At 38.2% G+C, this 19415-nt stretch overlaps 1 protein-coding gene across 4 annotated transcripts in view; it reads right to left on the bottom strand.

Moving 5' to 3' along the window:
• The window catches only part of LOC100741702 (octopamine receptor beta-3R-like), a 101288-nt gene that overhangs the window by 13518 nt on the left and 68355 nt on the right, over window positions 1–19415 (bottom strand). For 3 of the 4 annotated variants that reach the window (XM_024368009.2, XM_024368010.2, XM_003489950.4), the window contains 2 exons: window positions 14296–15284; window positions 9706–10006 (listed from right to left, as the gene is read on the bottom strand). The exons of the other annotated variant lie outside the window; for it this stretch is intronic. In XM_024368009.2, coding sequence (XP_024223777.1) covers window positions 9706–10006; window positions 14296–14931 — 937 coding nt within the window. In that variant the 5' untranslated portion in view covers window positions 14932–15284. The remainder of the gene's footprint in view (window positions 1–9705; window positions 10007–14295; window positions 15285–19415) is intronic. 4 annotated transcript variants of the gene reach the window in all.

Genomic DNA, 19415 nt, shown 5'->3' with positions numbered 1-19415 from the left:
GAGGGCGAGGGTGTCCCGGGGTGTTCCCGTTGGAGCTGCCTGCTGGAACCGCGTTCACTGACCTGCCCCACACCGCAGCCTGCGAGAGATCAAATCCCTGCCACCGCCGCGCATCCCCGTGCAACCCCTGTTCTCCTTCTTTCTCGCGTTTCTCCTGTTCATGCCACTTCTCCCTGCCTCCCTCCCCCCGTCCTTTTGCCGTTCGCAGCTGGTTCTTCAGAATCATCTTTCGTGTCCGCTCTGTCAGACGCCGTGTTTCAAACCGAGAGAACCGGCAATTCTTCGTCTTCGTCGTTTCCGACTTCTTCGTCACGGTGTTACATATGGATGGAAAATGTTTTAATTATTCGAGCAATCGTCGTTTTCTGCTTACGGACGAAGGTTGGAAATGGGCAGGCTTGTTTCGAGGATCGATTTCAGTTGATGGTCGTATTACTCGTATAACGAGAATTGAAACGGATTAGGTACAGTTTTTTGTGGTTGTTTTATGGCAGTGACTTGTTGTTCGTGGATTGATGGGTAGCTGGTAATTGGATCGTACGTTTTTGGAATACGATACCCTTTTTGAGGGAATTGCAGGCGTGAATGTTGAAACGTTGATGTTACTCTTATATTTGTGTTTGTGTTTTAGAATCGAATGGTAGGAATCGTTCTTATATAATATTTGGCTAGAAGTTTGGAAATTGTATGATAACTTGGCATATTTATTTGTATAAGGCTTCTTAACTGTCTATATTAAGTAATACTTTAATGCAATTAATTCGGCGATGTATATTACAGGCTAATGATATAATATGTAACTAAAGCATATATGAAAACGCAAAATATCTGCGAGTCATATATATTATTTGTATTTATAATAAGCTACCATGTAACGATAATATTTGTTTGATTAATTGCTCGTTATCTATGCCTATAAATCTCTGTGATACCTTTCAAAGTAATATGATATTTATTTGAAATAAATTTATTCGCTTTCTTTTTCTTATTTGTTGTGTCGTTTTCCTTATTTGGGAGAAAAATATTCGTAATTAATGGAAAATAAGTAAGAACCTAGCTTTTTTCCTATTTTTCTTTTTCTTCTTTTTCTTTTCTTTTTTCTGGCTACGAATAAAGAAACAGGTTCTAACAAGAGATACATTTTGCTCCCTAAATATTATACGGAATATTACATTTGGGACGTTTTATACGTTTTCGCGTTCCTGTATGCATTTAAAAATTTTTTATAAATAATTCTACAGTTTCTTTCAGCAAGATGGAAAAGGATGAAGCAAATAGAAAGAAATCTTTTCAACGTTTATAAACGTGTTCATAAAAGTCGACAAATTGCTCGATTTCCTGCAATAACTACCAAGATAAATTTCCACATCGATTTCAGATATTCAATCCAAATATTCGCGAATGTCATAATTCCCGACTCATCGTCGCTACATCCCCGAAAGTTGTGGTAATTATCCCCAATTTGCCCACCGTTTTCTCGGCACAAATTAAAACTTGAAACCTAAAATTAAAACACTACCGCTATTCCAGCAACTTGACAAGTTCGTTTCTAAAGCAAAAGAGCTGATGGAATAAAAGAGCGGAGATCGGAGAATCAATCGGTGATGGGAAAACAAAGGAAGGCGGGAAAGGAAATATTTTTCTTGCGGTGTCGGAGCTCTCGCCGACGACGGTGTGAGCGACACTGGAACCACAACGAAGGAGTAAAACGGGTGTGCTTCGAAGTTGATCCTGGGAATGGGTCGGTGCAGTACGGCTTATATCGTTCTACGCGAGGGAATCGGTAAAAATGGTTGTTCGGACTGCGATGTGCCGGGCTACGTTAATCATCGATGCGAATGGATACGGAAAGTTATATTACGTTATTTTATACTCGTTTCCAACTTTTCTTATTTTCGCATACAGCATAATTTTCTTTGTCGATTATTTAGCAATGCCATGGTAATTAGCCAAGTTTAAGTATAGTTTCGGACAAATGTTCAAACTCGTTCTTCTCGCAGAGAACTAAATCTTGGACGAAAAAATGTTGTTCTTTCCTGTTGCTATTTTTTTTCTTTTTTATAGGACGTGTTTTATAGGACGTTTCTACGTGTATATCCCGTTAATATTCATGTGCTATTGCTAGAAATTGGCTAGTGCGTCCAAATACATACTTGTAAGATGCAGCGTACGAAGAATTGAAAGGTTCGCAGCGTATTTTCGCAAACGTGCCGCCCGTGTATCGCACAACGTTCACACCGAACTGTCAAGGATTTCGCTGCGACTTTCTTCGTTCCTCTCCTTTTCGACTATATCTGTTTTTTCTCTTCGCTTCCCATCTGGGAAGTTTCGCGAAGGTCTCGCGTGTGTACGGCTAGTCGTCTTTGTGCGCCCGCTTTCTGGGTCAGTTTCTAAATAGGCTTCTCGGCTCATAAAAATCTGCGACTTTTACGTTTACGTGAAAAAAGAACTCCTGCGGGAAGGATCGACGAATCACGACGATGCTGTTTGAACAGGATTCTCGGCTTGTTTCGATTAAGGCTATGTTAATTAATGTAACGTAAAGGCGTTAAGGCTATATTAATTAATTATCTGACATTATTAACAAAAATTACTCGCTTAATTAAGTGTCTAGAAAAAGTATTAGCACGCATCCTTATGCTTCGATGAAACGCTGATTTTTAATCAAGTTCTATATATCGTTATTTTCACAGAATCAAGCTCTTCGTAGTTAGTAGCCATATGACAGTACTGCTAATTGCAAATGATACGAAATTTAATGTACTTGGATCTAATTACCATTAGGTATTGTACGATGTTGTTCGATATCGTGCAAGCTAAGAATAAGGTCTTTCAATATTGGAACCACTCGTACAAAGTGCTCGTGTTTATGGTTACAGTCCGAGGGGTTTATATCCCATATACCTATATGTACATATATACGTAGGATGTATATATATATATATATATATATATAGATGTATATATATATATATGTATATATATATATATATATATATATATATATGGGATGTTTTCGATGTAAAATATTGCGGTTTTTGGTTTTCGGTTTTCGTTTCTTCGGTATGATCGATGAGAAATGTATCTGTGGTAGGGATGATCCACGTTAAGGCGATCTCGTTATTTATGGGCGTCGAACGAACGTTTATATCGAAAGAAATTCTCCTAGTTCAAAAAGAAGACGAGATACACGATGAAAGACGTTTGATAGAAGTTGCGTCGTGAAACAACGGTGCACGAATAAATCGAATGAAATCTCCCATTCGAGTATTATTTCGTTCAAATTTCAACATGTACAGAGGTATTTAAAAGGTGAAACAACTTGTACCGATTCACGATTGTCGTGTACTTTTTGGACATACATTTGTTTTTTGGTCCTTTTGTATCGAACGACGTCTCGTACGTGTCATTGAATATTTTTGAAGGAAAGTTTGTTCCAATAACGTTATTAGCATCTAACTATATCTATAAAATAATCATTATTAATATCTAACAGTTGACAACCAGAAACAGTCGAGCTGCTGTTCTCTTTCCCCTTGTTTTTCTACTGTTCTCTGAAAATGGCACAAGTCCAATTTCGCAACAGACGAGTTAAACATGTATAAAACGCGTCTCTCTTCTATTACAATACTTATGACGTTAAAGTCAATGTGTTAAACTATTCTTGTGAATTAATCAGTGTCATTTAAATACGAGAGAAAAATGTACACGTATGTTTCTCCTATATTCGTTCCTCAAACTTTCGACAGGAAACAGGGAAATATATATGGTAGAGAGCAACTATATCGATCGATATAACAGAAAAAGAAAGTTCTCGTTACGGAACACGCAGCATCAAGTACCAACTACATAATTCCGCAGCGGCGTAAAACTTACTTTTGCCCGGATCTCAATTATTTAGCGCGCCTCTGCCGTATTTAGGTCATTATCGATGCTTTGGTCAGTCGTGCCAGTATAGCTATAACAGCGTAACTTGAATTCTATCGATCATCGTTATACAAGCGAAAGCATCGAGTTTTTCAACTTGATTTCTTAATCCCTCTTTCCATCCAATTGATCGTCAGTCGTTAAAAGTCATCGAATTACTTTTACAGTTACTTTTAGAGATTCGAAAGAATGTTACTCTTTGATTGGAATTGAAGTACCTACGCGAAGAACAGGTATTAAATTTACAAGGTACAAAACTGTACGGTAGGTCGGCTAGTTGGTTAGGTTATTCGATAAATAGAATTTTTTCAGTAAAACGTTTTTTAATCCGGTTCTACGTTTCATCTTCATAGTATTAAATTTGTGTAATCATAGAGCGAAAATACTGCTAAATGACACGAGACTTGATACATGCGAGTGTAATTAAATTAGTATGTAAGTTATATAATAAATAAAATGATGTGCCGATGCTTTCTGTAGTCAGTGCATGTATACGTATAACGTAGTATATATATTCTTAAGCAAACTTTAAACATACCGATCGCTACTATCCTGGAAATACGGATCGTGGATCCGGTGGCAGGATTCATCGAGATCATAGAAACGCGAAGGCTGTATAGTTGCACGAGTAAATTATCAATTGCCAGCAAGCACGACGGCAATTGCGACCAAAAATGTGCCTAAATTTATTATACATAGTACTTAATCCGAGTAATGTCCGGTATATCATAAATTCCAGTGAGCAAGAGCATACTAGAGAACAACAAGTTTACGTGCAAGCGCGAGAATAAATGTTCTCAGGCAATAATATCTAAACAAATAACGATTTCGGTTTTGAGTGATACGACGTTTATCGTGGTCCATAAAACGTCCTGTGATGCGCTGTGTACGATACGCGTACACGATCGAACGACCAAGTAAACACGACCTCCGGTATCGTTAAAATACCCACACTGTAACTTATGGTTGAACCTCGTATGTGCAATTTGTTGGCGAAAATTAGCCCCACCTGCCTTACGTAAATAGACATCGGTAATGTCCAGCTATCTGTTAATAATCGTATTAAACGCAGTTTTCCTTCGAGACGAGCAACACTACGCGGCTTGGCTTTGTCTCGAAAGCCTCTGCTAAACGACGTCACTGTACGTTCAACGTCGAAAACGACAGTGAGAAATATTTTTACACAATCATGCGAATATATTTCACTGGAAGTACCGTTAAGTAGCACCACCGCTTTATAAACCGTGAGATCGAAAGTGTAAAAGGCAATAGTAACTGTGAGATCGCAAAGTCTTGGCAACATTTCCGTCTGGCTGTTCTCCATCGTGACGATCATTCGTGGAAGATTCATGCATCGCTGTCACCAGTCGACGTCGCTGTATTTATATAACTTGCAGTGTTTTCGATTTATCGCGCGGCGGGGACGACATCACCGGTTTAAATATTGCCGAGATAATGAGACCCCCGGCCGCGTAAAATATCGTAGTAGCGGATGGCGGAACAGGTTGCCGCTGTCGCGTATGGTGGCTGAAACTGTAACATAATCTAGCATGGGACGGCGAGCAAGGGACAAACAGCCGCATTTATCGGATAATGGGCAGATGATAGCGGCTACTCTGACGTTTAAGAACGATCCTTTAGTCGCAATTTTTTCTACCCTGTTTACGAGCTATTTCATTTAGAGGAAAACAGTATTTCTTTTCTTCTTTTAAGAATACTTTCATTCCTGTTTAAAAATGTATTGTGTCGTGATCGTTCTTCGGACATTCCGCCATGTGTTTGCAGTCTACATTTGTTTCATTAGCTAAAATTCTTCCTATTACCCTGCATTATTAAAACATAATTACTTATATAATATATATACATATATATATATATATATTATATTATATATATATATTATATATATATATTATATATATATATATATATATATGGTAGTTATAATTATTTTTGATATTTTGGAAAATCGTTGTAATTGAAAATGGACTCGATATCGATAGGTGAAAAGCGCAGTGAGTTTTGCACAAGCAGTGATTAAATGATAATATCGAAATGACAGGAAACATTTTTATTGTATTCTTTAATATCGTATACCGTAATTCCCATTCTTTCCCTGTCGTTAGAAACGCAAACGCTGATAAATCAGCGAAAATATAAAGCGAAAACTAAATCGCCTTCTGTCGTTCGTTTTCTTTCTTTTTTTTTTCTTTTTCTTTTGGTCGGCCTTTCCTGTGCTCGGATACACGTTTTCGGCAAGGATAACAAAAGGTGCGTTTATTACGAGAGGCGAATCTCCCAGCGGTGTTAATTTAGGCGAAATAAATTTAGACGTAAATACATCGACGCGACGGCCGAGACAAAATTTCTCGTCTGCCAGACACTGTCATGGAAACTGCACAGCTCGTCCAAAAACTATCCAACTGCTGTACATACACGCTGAAGGGGATATTTATTTCCATTACAATGATTGGCACCTTGCGAGGCGACTTGGTTCCCATCGGGCTCGAGTTTCTCCTTGAATGCGGTCGGTGTCGGTACCGAGAAAACGTTTTTACCCGTCTGCCCGTCGAATTACGTTCACGAAACGTCGCGACACGGCGCATTAAGCCGATCACATACACGTCTGTGCAAATGACTTAAAACGGTTCGGACTCGATTCAAGGGTCGATAAACAAGGCGTTCGTTCTTATTTTGATCGTCTTATAATTAATTATACTAGCGATAAGTAAAAGCGGACAGCGGATCTTAAAATGAAATTTCTCATATTTTGAGAAATATATATCGGGAAATTTGGAGACGGCTTACGATAAAAAAAGAAAAAGAAAAGGAGAAAATAAATGAAAATTCTAATATTTTAACATAAAGTAATAAAACGTGTCAAGCAGCTTAAGATATGTAAGAAATGAATGAAAATTCTCATATTCTGATATACGTATATGCAGGTAGATACAGAATTATGAACAGAGCATGCGTATTATTGATAAACCATTGTATAGCCAGTGTATAAAAAGTTGGTTCGCGTGAAAAGCGAACGGTTTCGAAATCGTTAGTTTAGAAAATATTTTAATCTCAGTATGTATCGCAGACTGATTGTAGTAACGATTACAGTTTCGAAAGAAAACTGACATCGACGTACGACGAGTTTTACAATTTCAAACATCTTTCACAAACTAATTATCCACATAAATAGGTTAATACTTTTTCGTATGTAGTACGTGATGAATTTTTACATGCCAATACCAGCTTCCAAGTAATAATAGGAATTTATTTTAAATTAACGATAACAATACGCAGACGATACAGCAGGCTGCCAGCAGGCTACAGCAGGCACGTAACGCGCGAATCGCACTGGGTCATACATCCGAAATCAGTTTTAATTTTTAATTTTTAATTCAGTTTTACTTAATTTTCTGTCCTCTACCGTTCGGTATAAATGGTAGCAATATGCCTGGAACAAGATCCGATCGTTCTGATTTTTATTCCAAACAAAGTGGCATAACGATCGACGAAGCAGCGGAGAAAAAACGGATATGGAAGGATGGAAAAATTACACGTGGTATCAGTCGCGGGTAATTTCGACATCAATCGTACGTCATTTCTGATCGAGCAATACATAATTGGTACCGTTGGAATGTATTATTACGGCACGAGTGGTAAATCGCGGCGAAAGTTGCGGCCCCACGCTTTTTCAACGACGCGTTCCACGATTATTCTCGTTCCCCTTCGCTTTGACTGCGATTTCCATCCGATATTAAAAGCGACCCAAAACGTTTGCCCGTCCGCGTGCATGCCATCTTCGTTCCGAAGAACGTTCCGTCAAGAGTGAAATTGCAGATTCGAAGGGAAACGAAAGGAAACGCTCGAATTCAATCGTCGGCAAAAGGATTTTTGTTGCTACAGTGATTACACTTTGGGGAATTTAAAGATATACAAATACACAAAACGTGGTATATAATATGCAGAAGAATGTAAAATGTCCAAAGTTGAGTATTCGTTAGAACGGATAATTACTAAGTGAAAAGGAAATCTATTCTTAGATCCTATTTCCTCGAGATGTTTGTAGCACGACGATATCCCTGAAAAGTAAAACGCGCTGAGACTCGATAAACCATGGTTTACACGCGTGTCTGCTGACATACTCTCTCTCTCTCTCTCTCTCTCTCGAACAAGCAAGCTCTTTGATGCCTATCGTATCTACCTTCTATCTACGCTAACAAATAATTGAGAAACGGACAGAATGACAATCTCACGTTATAATGTACGACATGTTAAACGTCGAAACTACAGATTTACGATTTTGTTTCGTACGATCAGCAATAGTGACAAGATCGGGGTGAAGAACGATGGCGTTATTCACGATCCTCGATAAATAACGCGAATTCAGGATCCTGCGTGCAAGACGACAAGAATATTGGGTTTCGCCAGAAGTAGGAATAGAAAGAGAGCTTATTGAATAAAAATAAGGAAAGACACCGGCAGTGGAAATAGACGATCGGCTATTGTTGACGCTGGTAGTGTGACGTGACACTGTTTTGGCAGCTAAAGCTAGAATAAGCTGCTTTTATTAGCAAGGTTCTGAGAAGAATGATCGAGTTTTCGAAAACGTACGAAACAATGCGAGAGAAACTCTTATCATTTGTATATTGTTTATTCCTGTGTAAAAACCTAAATCCATGTATTATTTGTAGTAATATCGTGTTTCTATGGTAATCGTGTCATCTTAATAACGAACAAACTCGTACATGTTTAGTACTTCTGTTTCTGTTTCGATAAAAATTATAATATCAATTTAGTTTAGTTTAGAACAAACTCGGTATATTTAATAATTATTCATTATTTATTTACGAAGGGATCTATCTAGAATGTCCAGAATGCATCGCAATATGCTAGGAGTACAAATGTACGTTTATTTATTATTTATATCAATTCAATTCAATTCAATCAATTCAATTTATATCATGTGTTATTTATATTAAAGTTATTTCACCCTGTATACTCAGTGACGAATGTTTCGATTCATTACTTGGTGGTCCATTACATTAGCGAGTCCGTTAGTCGATCGCCGTCGTACAGCAAATGCCAAGGTTTAAACTTGAAACTGATACAGTATATTCGGAACCTATTCGGACGTTCGATTATTAACAACAATCGAACAACATCGAACGGTAAAAGGAAACGAATATTTTAAATATACATAGTTAACTATATCATACCCTCTGTGTATTCCTCGATCAGGTTATCGTTTTTAATTCAACATGCGAGTGATATGAATTATTGAACGAATCGAAAGGAGATTTAACAGCAGCGAAAACAGCGACGAGTAATAACGAATCGATAGCATTCGCAACAATTAGCAATAGGAACGACCGTGTGTGGTACAGACGGTATGATGCACAAAAGTGCAAGTCCTAATACTTACTTATTAATAGTGTATTGTAACGTAAATACGTAGGTGATTTATATCACTTTTCGTATAAAACGCAGTCGCAATTTTACTCGTTCTATTATCCGAAAAATTCCGCAATCCGACTTTTCCCTGCGCAATTAGTTCGGATAGTGCAAGCTCTGTTGTACTTATATTCTAAATTAGCCAATTTTCAGCACTCGTGCTGATTGCAACACTAATAACACGTTTCGTCCGTACTGTAAGCTCGGTGCAGTCCTTAAACCGAGGCTGTCCTTAAACCTGTCAAACATACCGTCCGTATTCAAAGACGTAGTACTCATATACAGAGGGGAAACCTTTGATGTTTCACTAGCCGCGTGTTCACTCACCGTTCTCCACGTTCAACTCCGCGGCGGTTCTGTAAGACACAGGTCTGCCAAAGTCACTGGCGTCGCTCGGATGCAGCAACAACTGATGGGACGCCCTGGAATGATGTCTCGAGGTGGACGCCCGATGCAAGTGAACGCTGTTTAGGACGGTATTGCTCGAGGCACGACTGAGCGCCTCCCTTTGACGAACAGCCTCCTTGTAGATCTTGCAGTACATCACGATCATCACGAGACCGGGGATCCAGAAGGAAACCGAGGAACTAATCACCGCGTACGGTCGATTCACCTCGAACTTGCACACCTGATTCATCGACACACGCACAAAGTGTCAATCTTTCTTTTAATAAAGGGAATTGCGAGGAATTCGTGGTTTACTTTCTATTACGTTTTTCTTTTTTTTTCCTTTTCTTTTTTTCTTTTTCTTCTTTTCAAGAATTCGCGTTGTATTTTACGAAGCACTTAATCGAAGGTTGGACGTTAGATTGTTATAGGTCGTTGTTATTTTCATCGCGGGTCGCCGGATCGCCGGATCGCCGGATCGCAGGATCGCAGGATCGAGTCGGTCACATAGGAGCTCAAGGATAGGTCTGATTGTAGTAAGCAAAGAATATTTGTCTATCAGCGTGTTTTTTTAAAGAAATAAATAAACTATTTTGCTTGGAGTTTGTACGAGAACTTTGAAAGTGACAGATTCTTTAATGCAATCTTTTGTTTCGTTTCTAGTGGTGAAGTCGAATCTTTGACTAATTGGATAGAAATATATTTTGTCCGCGTGTTTAGATATATTTGCGGTTAATATTGATTGTGGCTAAACTAGAACACCCTTCGGTCCTATTCTATATAATTTAATTTGTAATAAGTAGTTATGAAAATGTATAATCGTAAATGAAAGATATTTTTAAAATAAATTTATTCGAGTAACTCGTAGTGGATTTTCTAACAAGTTTCTTTCTATTTGGAACGTATTCGAGAAAGTTTGGCATCTCTTTGAAAGAAGCAGAGTCTGATCGAATTCTTTTCTCTGCTTCTTTTCTTTAATCTTCAAACATTTTTCTTTTTAATAGCGAGACGAATCGGTCACGTAATTTCATTAAGACGTTCCGATGTTTCAAGTTGGTCCGTACATATCTTTCTGTGTCCTGGCTTCGAAAGAGTAGAAATAGCTTGGAAAAGTAGTATTTAAACAAATTTTAGTGACGATTAGCTTAGAGGTTAGCTCTATTTTGAACCATCAACGAACTTGAGATGCGTTAATTCGTATTATTAATTCTTTCAAGAATTTCTTTCAATTTTAGTCGATATACTCGATATTTCATCAAAAACAGTGCGAAAAACAGTACGAAAAATAGTACGAAAAGAAACTGAAACCGAACGATGTAACGATATTTTAATCGATAAAGTATGTAGAAACCGCTGTAAGCACATAGACTATGGAAGAGCTACTGTTCGAAGGACAGAGAAATATAAAAGTCGAAACCACTGGGAGAATTTCGATTAACGGAACGTCTATTGTGCGAACGGTTCATTGTACCTGCTGTATTATCGGAGCAATATATTTCGACCTGCCATTCAGCTCCTTTCTACGACGGTATTTTGCGGTAAAACCTCGATTAATCAGAAACTTATTAACCGCAGCTTCGATTGTTGGAAAATGATGTATAAACCATGCTATTTTTTTGTTTTTGTTTTTGTTTTTTTTTACTACCCACGTTACTTTTACTACCGTGTTGTTGTTAACTACAGTTAAGAAAGGACCATGATCCAATGCTATTGTCATCTTTACATCTAATAATAAAACTATAAGAAAAATAAATAAATAGGAGCAGATACATTTCGTTAAACGTGAAAATAGTAGAAAATATGTATTTGGATATTTTATTGATTGTGAAAAATGCTCATATTCTAAGGATATAGGAAGGTACAGCTCATTATTCTAAGGATAAGAAGATGATTGAAATGTAAAAACTGGGTGATTTCATAGTTGGAGACCTGATGGCGGTTTATGCCCGACATTTAGATTTAACTATAACATATTTCAGATAAATAGTTTAGTTTATAATATTTCCATCTACTAGAATACTTGTTTTCGTTTCAAGTATTGGTAAAGAGATCTTTTAATTTTTTTTTTTTTTTTTTGTTTTCTTTTAAATACGCGCTGGAAAAGTAAATAACGTACGACTTCTTTTAAACATCTTTAATCGTTTCGTGCTAGTAAACGCGAATACGTGTTAGCAAAAGATTTCTCTCGTCGTCGTTCTCTATAAAATTCTTCTACTCCAATTAAAAATTGTAGCCGGTAAAAGAATTGCTGTAACTTTCCAAGTATTAAATATGAAAAAAAAGATTGTACATATACTCTTATACGAGCAGCGCAGCGGTTGAACGATAACATGAAAAGGAACTATTGTTATGTGACCGGTGCGAAATGTGTTAAAAGAGGAATTTTAATACAATGTACTGTAAAGAAACTGGAATGGTTGTACAAAAATAGCTGTGATAACTATTCTCTGTTAACGAAATTGTATAAAATCTACTTTAAAAGATGCAGAACATTTTGTATAGTTATTATTACTAAGATATTCGTTTAAAGAATTGAATCTTTGATATAGGTACTAATTGAACGTTTAAATAGAATTCTGTATTCTGTGTTCTTATCGTTTTCCTTTTCTCTTTACCTTTCATGGGATATCGTGAGAAGGAAACGAAAATTAATACAGGAGAAACGATAAAACGAAGGTTGACAGCAGGTAGCAAGTCGGCGTTGGGAAAAAAGAGATACTCGTAACATTGGGAGAAATCACAATATAAATAAGATTAAGGGGGAATAAGAAGATTGAAAATGAGAAAGAGGAAATTGGAAATGGAAAGAAAGGAATTAATGGTAAGGAAGTAATTCATTATTGAAGTAATGAAATTGAAGTAATGAAATTGAAAGTAAAGGAACAGGAAGTTGACAGTACCGAAGAACGATGAAATCGAAAATAGACGTTGGACGGAATTGATTTAAGAACGGAGAGCTGAGAGGTTCTGAGTAAAGTTAAGAGGGATAAAAATGGGGAGAACAAGAGAATTTATAGACGCGAGAAGATATTTAAAGTACAAGTTGGAGATGAGACAACTTACCACGTTGACGAACGTTAAAAGTTAAGATTAAACATTGGGAACGGAAAGAATAAATCGAGGAAGGAAATCGTAGAATACAAATGAGCAGAAAAATATTATATTGACAAAAGCGACAAGACCGCTTTTCATCTTGAAAATATTTCGGAACGTAAGCGGTGCAACTTACTTGAAGGAGAAACAGAGGAGGATAAGACGAACCAGAGAACCGCGATCGTGCAGCATCGAACTAACAAAGCGGTAAAAATCACGTAAAAGAATCCATCGTAAAAAGTAACAAACTTCGACGAACGACTCTTTCTTGGCGTTTCATCGTCATTAATCTTCTGTATTATAATCAATTTCCTCCCCAGTTTAACCAATCTTACGGATACATACAAATTCGTAAGGAACAATCCCATTTCTAAGAAGAAAAATCTTTTTTTTTTCGGCCAATATGCGTGCTTATCCGCGTGATTTTATTGGGTTTCTCAGAAATAACCAATCAGGCCCACATTCCTTTACCTTGTCTTACCTTCTTCTAGTAGATGCACGGTACTGCCATCTGTCCGTCACTTATGATTGTGTTAGGTCTATCAGAAATAAGCAATCAGTCCCCCATTCCTTCGCCTAATCATCTTTTCAGTTGTCCGTTATACAGAGATCGTTATGTATACAGAATGCATTTAGGGATGTGTAAATTGTTCCAGGCTGTCCTAAGCCATCCTCTTTTCTTCCAAAGTAACGATAAAGCAAAAAAATAATGTGTTTAGTGAATGTTACGCGCACATTATGAACTCACGCTGCTCAATACCATTTTGGTGGGTATAAATGCGTTTCCATTCCTCGAAAAAATAAGGAAAGGAAAGGAAAGGAAAGGAAAGGAAAGGAAAGGTAACAACCAATCTCTGATCTATAGTACAGTTGTTACAGAGTTACTAGTACAGGTGATAGTATAGTACTAGTACTAGTACCGATACCGTATTCTACCGTTGTTGACTGTCGTATAATTAGTTATTATAGTACTGACCGAAACTGTCATATTTCGAATCAAGCGAGGAACGAATTTTAAAGCGTACGATTTCAAAACTTGGATAATACCTAAACGTAGTACTTGGACCAAACACGTAAACTCGATATACGCGCTATTTAACATCAACGCAGGATGAAAATTATTAGGCTATCGGATCGCACTATCGTACCGACCTGTTACGCGAGCATACCGTGTACAGCATTATAGTAATACTATGTACGGAAATTGTGCGCTGGCGGTATTTAATAGCAGCGATTGCATAAAGATTGGAAGAAAGTTGTTCACATTCGTGCCCCCAAACAGCGCGTATTAGAAAAGTCATCAAAGTTCAAGATGGCGACAGCTTTCTAGATAATTAGGGAAAATTTGTCTGTATCCAACCTTCGCTACCGGATAAAAGGATTACATTTTTCAAAAGTCGAAACAAAGATGCCGAAAAAACTATCCAATATCTCTACCTGAGGATTCTTCCTCAACTCTTCCAAATGTTCTTCGGTAGTGTACCATCCCATAAATATAGGGATGAAACTGATCAAAGCAGGCAGCAGCCAGGCACTGCCCAGCATACAAGTCACTGTGAGCCTCCTCATGATGGCAGGATACTCGAGCGGCCTGACTATAGCATAATATCTATCCACGCTGATGCAACATAGATGAAGGATAGAGGCAGTGGAGAAATAAACGTCCAACGAGCTCCACACATCGCACATGATCCTTCCGAACATCCATCGACCAGTCAGCTCGACAGATGCGTTGAAAGACATGGCGCAGACCGCGACGAGGAAGTCGGCCGCTGCTAGGCTGACCACGTATCGATTGGTTGGCACTCGGAGCTTCCGATGCCTTCTAACGCTGGCGATCACCAGCGCGTTCCCTACCAGAGCGGTGACGATAATGCTGACGATCGCTACGCCCTTGATCGCCGTCCAGATGACGTTTGATAGCTGGTAAATGTCTGCAGAAGCAGTGGTCGCTTCGAACGTGTCGCGAACGCTCGAGTTGAGCGATTCTGAAAGGCGGCCGATGCCGCAAGTCGTGCTGAGCCTGCCTATCGATCGGTCCACGTCCTCGTCCGCTGGCTCACCGACTTCCATTCCAGCGCTCGCTGCCTATGAGCATGCTACACGCCTGGAAACCGTTCGGGTACAGTCTGTTTCAAGTGTTCGAACACGAGCACGGCCTTCGAGCTTTCCAAGGTGGAAGACAGCTGGCGGAAGAGGTATCGACGGACCCGAGTATCGACGTGCATCGTGCTCTCGAGTGAAAAGCCAAAGTCAGGCTATCCGTGAGCTTTCACGGATGCTTACGGAGATTTTAGGTCCGCTGATCTGATTCACTGGGCAAGTTGGTGGATAGAGTTTGTTCCAGCCGATGCCTCTGTCTGGTCTCTCTGTTCTCTGGTCTTTGGGATGTTGTTTTAGGGCACCGCGGTATATCTTTGAATAAACTAAATAAGAGATTTTTATTAGTTTGAGTGACGGATCAAAGAACCGCGGGTATGGACTGTTTTGTTCAAGCTTTACTCATTCTATACGAGACAAAATCAAACATTTGGAATCGTTCTCTTGAAATCAAAATCAATGTTATCGATATCGATTGTAACTCTTTTTTATATCCACGGAGTTTCGAAAATCAGTTTCGCTCGCCATTGCGTCATCGAACAAAGATGTTTTTTTCTCTGCGAGATGGCAGAATTCTAAGCTGGCTCTTTTAACTCTTTGAGAGGGTAACGTGAAAGTAACTAGGATAACCTGTCAAATATCGAACTAAAAATTTCACACGCGTTTTAAATAACATTACGTGTAACATTTATTAATGATACAATCATTATTTATGTGTACACAATTTATTAATGATGTACGTGTATTTATGGTTCTCCGAGTTACAATCGTGTCTGTAATAGTACGTTGCAAACATTCCAGTTCACTTTTTCAGGGCAAATCTGAAACTGTATCGTTAAATACTGTTAAAAACACCGTCGAAATCCGAAAGAAGCCGCGAATCAATTGTTGTGGAACATCAACAACAAGTTTAAAATCTAAAACGATTATTAATATTCGATTACAAAATTAATATTCGATTACAAAATGTTTCCTGTCTGATACCGGAAAGACGATGAATCTCTATTTTCTGAATCATTCTCTTTAGATCGTCCGTTATTTGATCGCACGGACGCGATCGCACGGACCATTAGACTCTTAGATACCACGAAATATATGATTCCGAATATATTTGGCCGATCGTGCGTATCGAGCGTCTCTGAACGAATGGAAAAGTTAAGAGATCGTTTGCAAGGTAATTCCGAGCAAAAAGCGTCGTACGAACATAGATTCTATTCTTAAATATCTTACGACTATGTTTAAATTGCCGGGACCATGAGGCATGGTCGTATATAATAGCGGTTATTAAATCTCAAGTTAACGAAGGAAACACATGGTAATGTATACACGCGTACGTATAAAGTCTATGAACATGAGAAATGGCAAGAATTTTCCGACAGACGTAATAACACTTAACAAATGTTACTATCACGTGATAAAGTTACGAGATTAGTACGACGGGATTTTACAGAAATCCGTATAATAGAAAACTCGTATAATAGATATTTCGTTTTAACGATTAATGTACGATTAATTAAAAAGAAAGAAAAGTATACGTATCTGAAGACCTCGATACTACCCCGATAAAACTTGAAGCTATTATAACTACACGAATACCGAATAGGAATAGAATCACTCTGTTTATACGATGTTCTTTTATGCAAAGTGATCTCTTAAACGATCTTTTAAATTCGTTTGCGCTCTTTCTACGACTATCTACTTAGCATAACGAATATCTTAACTAATTGGAACGGTTTATCCCTTTGAAACGACACAAAATAAAAAAAGATACGATAAACCGTAAACCACCTTTCTGTTTTAAATGGAGCAGTCCAAGTCTTTTCTCTCTCTTTCTCTCTCTCTCTCTCTCTCTCTCTCTCTCTTTAGTTTCTTTAGTTTGAAAAATTAGTTTGAAAAATTAATCTAAAAATTAATGTAAATAGATATTTTATGTTTAGAAAAAAAAGATTCTTCTATGTTTAATCGTTTCAAAGTTATGACCGCTCCATGAGATATTAGTTACGTGAAATATTCTGCACATTTGCCGCGCGTATTAATGATATACATACAAATCACAATTCCGATCGGATCGATCTCAATGTTGTATATTAATATTTAAAAAAAATAACACAATTTTAATATTCTTAACAGCAATAGAAGCGTTTTGAACAAAACTCCAGATAGCATTGTCTTTCAATATTCAAACAGTTCGTAATTAATGGAAAGAAAAGACAAGGACAATGCCAATTTTTGTACTCGTGGATCGACTAATATACGACATGCATTCGTTTTGTCAGATACTTTGCTCGATATTCGTGCGCGACGTTATTAGAACTATCCGTTCGCGACGAAGGGAAACACTTGTCTTAATTTCTACAACCAAACTTCTAGGAACGTGAATTCCGTGTTTTCGGCAATATGAACGTCTGCGAACCTATGTTGGAAGATAATTGCACGCGAAGAAAAGAGAAGAAAGATGGCCGGATGTACGATAGGCGGATACGCACGTGCAAACTTTTCGCATAAACGTTCCTCCTGCTCGCAGCGACAGGGTACGCTTTTAACGTTAAAGCAAACAACGGTGGTTGGAGCACCGGGCGAGACAAGTTGTACGCATATTTAGCTTGGCCGAAAAACGTCTTTCTCTCCGGGTATTCGAAGCAAAACGCAAACAGCCAACGACCTGGCCTCCAATAATGTATATTATACTCGTCTGAAGTGGAATTACGCGGAGGAAGCAGCGTTCTCTTCGGTCTCCTCCATGAATATTTGATACTTCATGTGTATATGTGTATGTGTGTGGGAAAGGCAATAACGCGATAACGATTAGTTTGACGGTTTTCCGAGATGGAAATTTCGGGTAACAGAGTACTTTTCGTACTATCGTTATTAGCTTAACAACGTCCGGTGTTGTATCTCTATATGTTATTGAAGAAATTGAGAGACGACAGAAATATTTTAATAACGAATTAATGGATAATTAATGAACGTTGATTACGATGGGCTTACCCTTTTCAAAATCAACTTACTCTTTTCAACTTTGCCAGCGATACCAGCAACCTGTAGTCAGTTACTACGATAGAATCGCTTTTTATAGCATTCAAGTTGTAGAAGAAGAATTTAGTTAACATTTTCATGGAAAATATACGAAAGAATAATAACGAGTAATAACAACGAGTAATAATTGGAATACAGTAGCAGCTGAAATTTCTCCACTGCGATCTATGCTCCAAACGATCTAACTTCTGCTTCTGTTCCAAATGAACTCGCCGAGTTTCGCAACTTATCGCTCGCTCCGTTTACCGTAAGTCTAACCATGCGAACATTCTATCCGCAAACAATCCGGCTTCTCGTCATCCGGCCGGTCTGACGTAGTTCATCCGAAACAGCATTGCCTGAAACCACGTGCCATAACAGGGAAAAGGCAGAATCCTTCGCCCCGACCTAGAACCGTATTCTCCGAGCGAACTTCATAATCCCAGGTTGCCAGGTGTCAAACGGAAAATCGGACATCTAGAACTTGTCAGCTGGAGGCAGATGCAACCTGCTAGTCGTATCGATAAGAAACGAGTAATAAGAAATAAGTAAGGCCGGGTTCTAATGAAAGAGTCGGACAATGCTGGGTCGAAAGCCACTGGTGTTACTCCTCCTGGCAATAGTTAATAAATCGGTTAATCAATGCTGATTATTAATAAAATCCTTTTAATTTAATCGGCCATGTACTAACAGAAGGATCACGAACGAATCTTTCGTATTCGTCCTCTCGTGGTCTGATATACCTGTCAGTAAAATTTACTAACGCAAAATTCGCTACGCTATAGATTTCATCGTCTTTTATCGTTTTTTTATCGTCTCATAGTCATAAAAGTTTCATTCGGGATGATCAAATTTCTCACGACGGCCACACGCAACGAACGTTATAATCTGCTTCCTTCGAATTCATCGCGGTCACAGGAATGTCAACAAGTACAGTGTGAAGACAAAGCCTAGTAAGCTTGCTGGTGTAACGCAGTTAAGAACGAGCGAATGCTCGAATCTTCCCTATTACCGACGTCACGCAAGAAAATTGTTCGTCGTATAACCGTCTTTAACTGTAGAAGGTAAAGAAGTAAATTTTATCAAGGCGTATAACCGTTGCCAAAACGACAGAAAAATTGAGTAATAGGAAAAATAAGTAGCTTGTAATTTTTTAACTCGTTGCAATGCTAACAAAGTGTCGAAAAGTTTCGGCGAGTTATAATAATATAAGCTTTGGCGAGCCACTTTCAACGAATCGCAAACCAAATAATAAATAATTTATATGTATATATAATATAGACCGTTGGAATACCTTCTCGTTACTCAAGGTAACCACTCCCATTACACCAAATTTTCGCTGATATTTTCAAAGAATCGTCAATTTCCAGGGAAAAAATGATAGAAAACGGCCATCGGTCCTCGGTCGTCGATAAACCTCCATCGAACATGCATATTACGCA

The sequence above is a fragment of the Bombus impatiens genome, unplaced genomic scaffold (genome assembly GCF_000188095.3).
Source record: "Bombus impatiens unplaced genomic scaffold, BIMP_2.2 scf_0382, whole genome shotgun sequence".
In the NCBI taxonomy this organism is placed as follows: domain Eukaryota; kingdom Metazoa; phylum Arthropoda; class Insecta; order Hymenoptera; family Apidae; genus Bombus; species Bombus impatiens.
The sequence above is the reverse complement of the archived record's forward strand: the minus strand, read 5'-3'. Positions and strand labels throughout refer to the sequence as shown.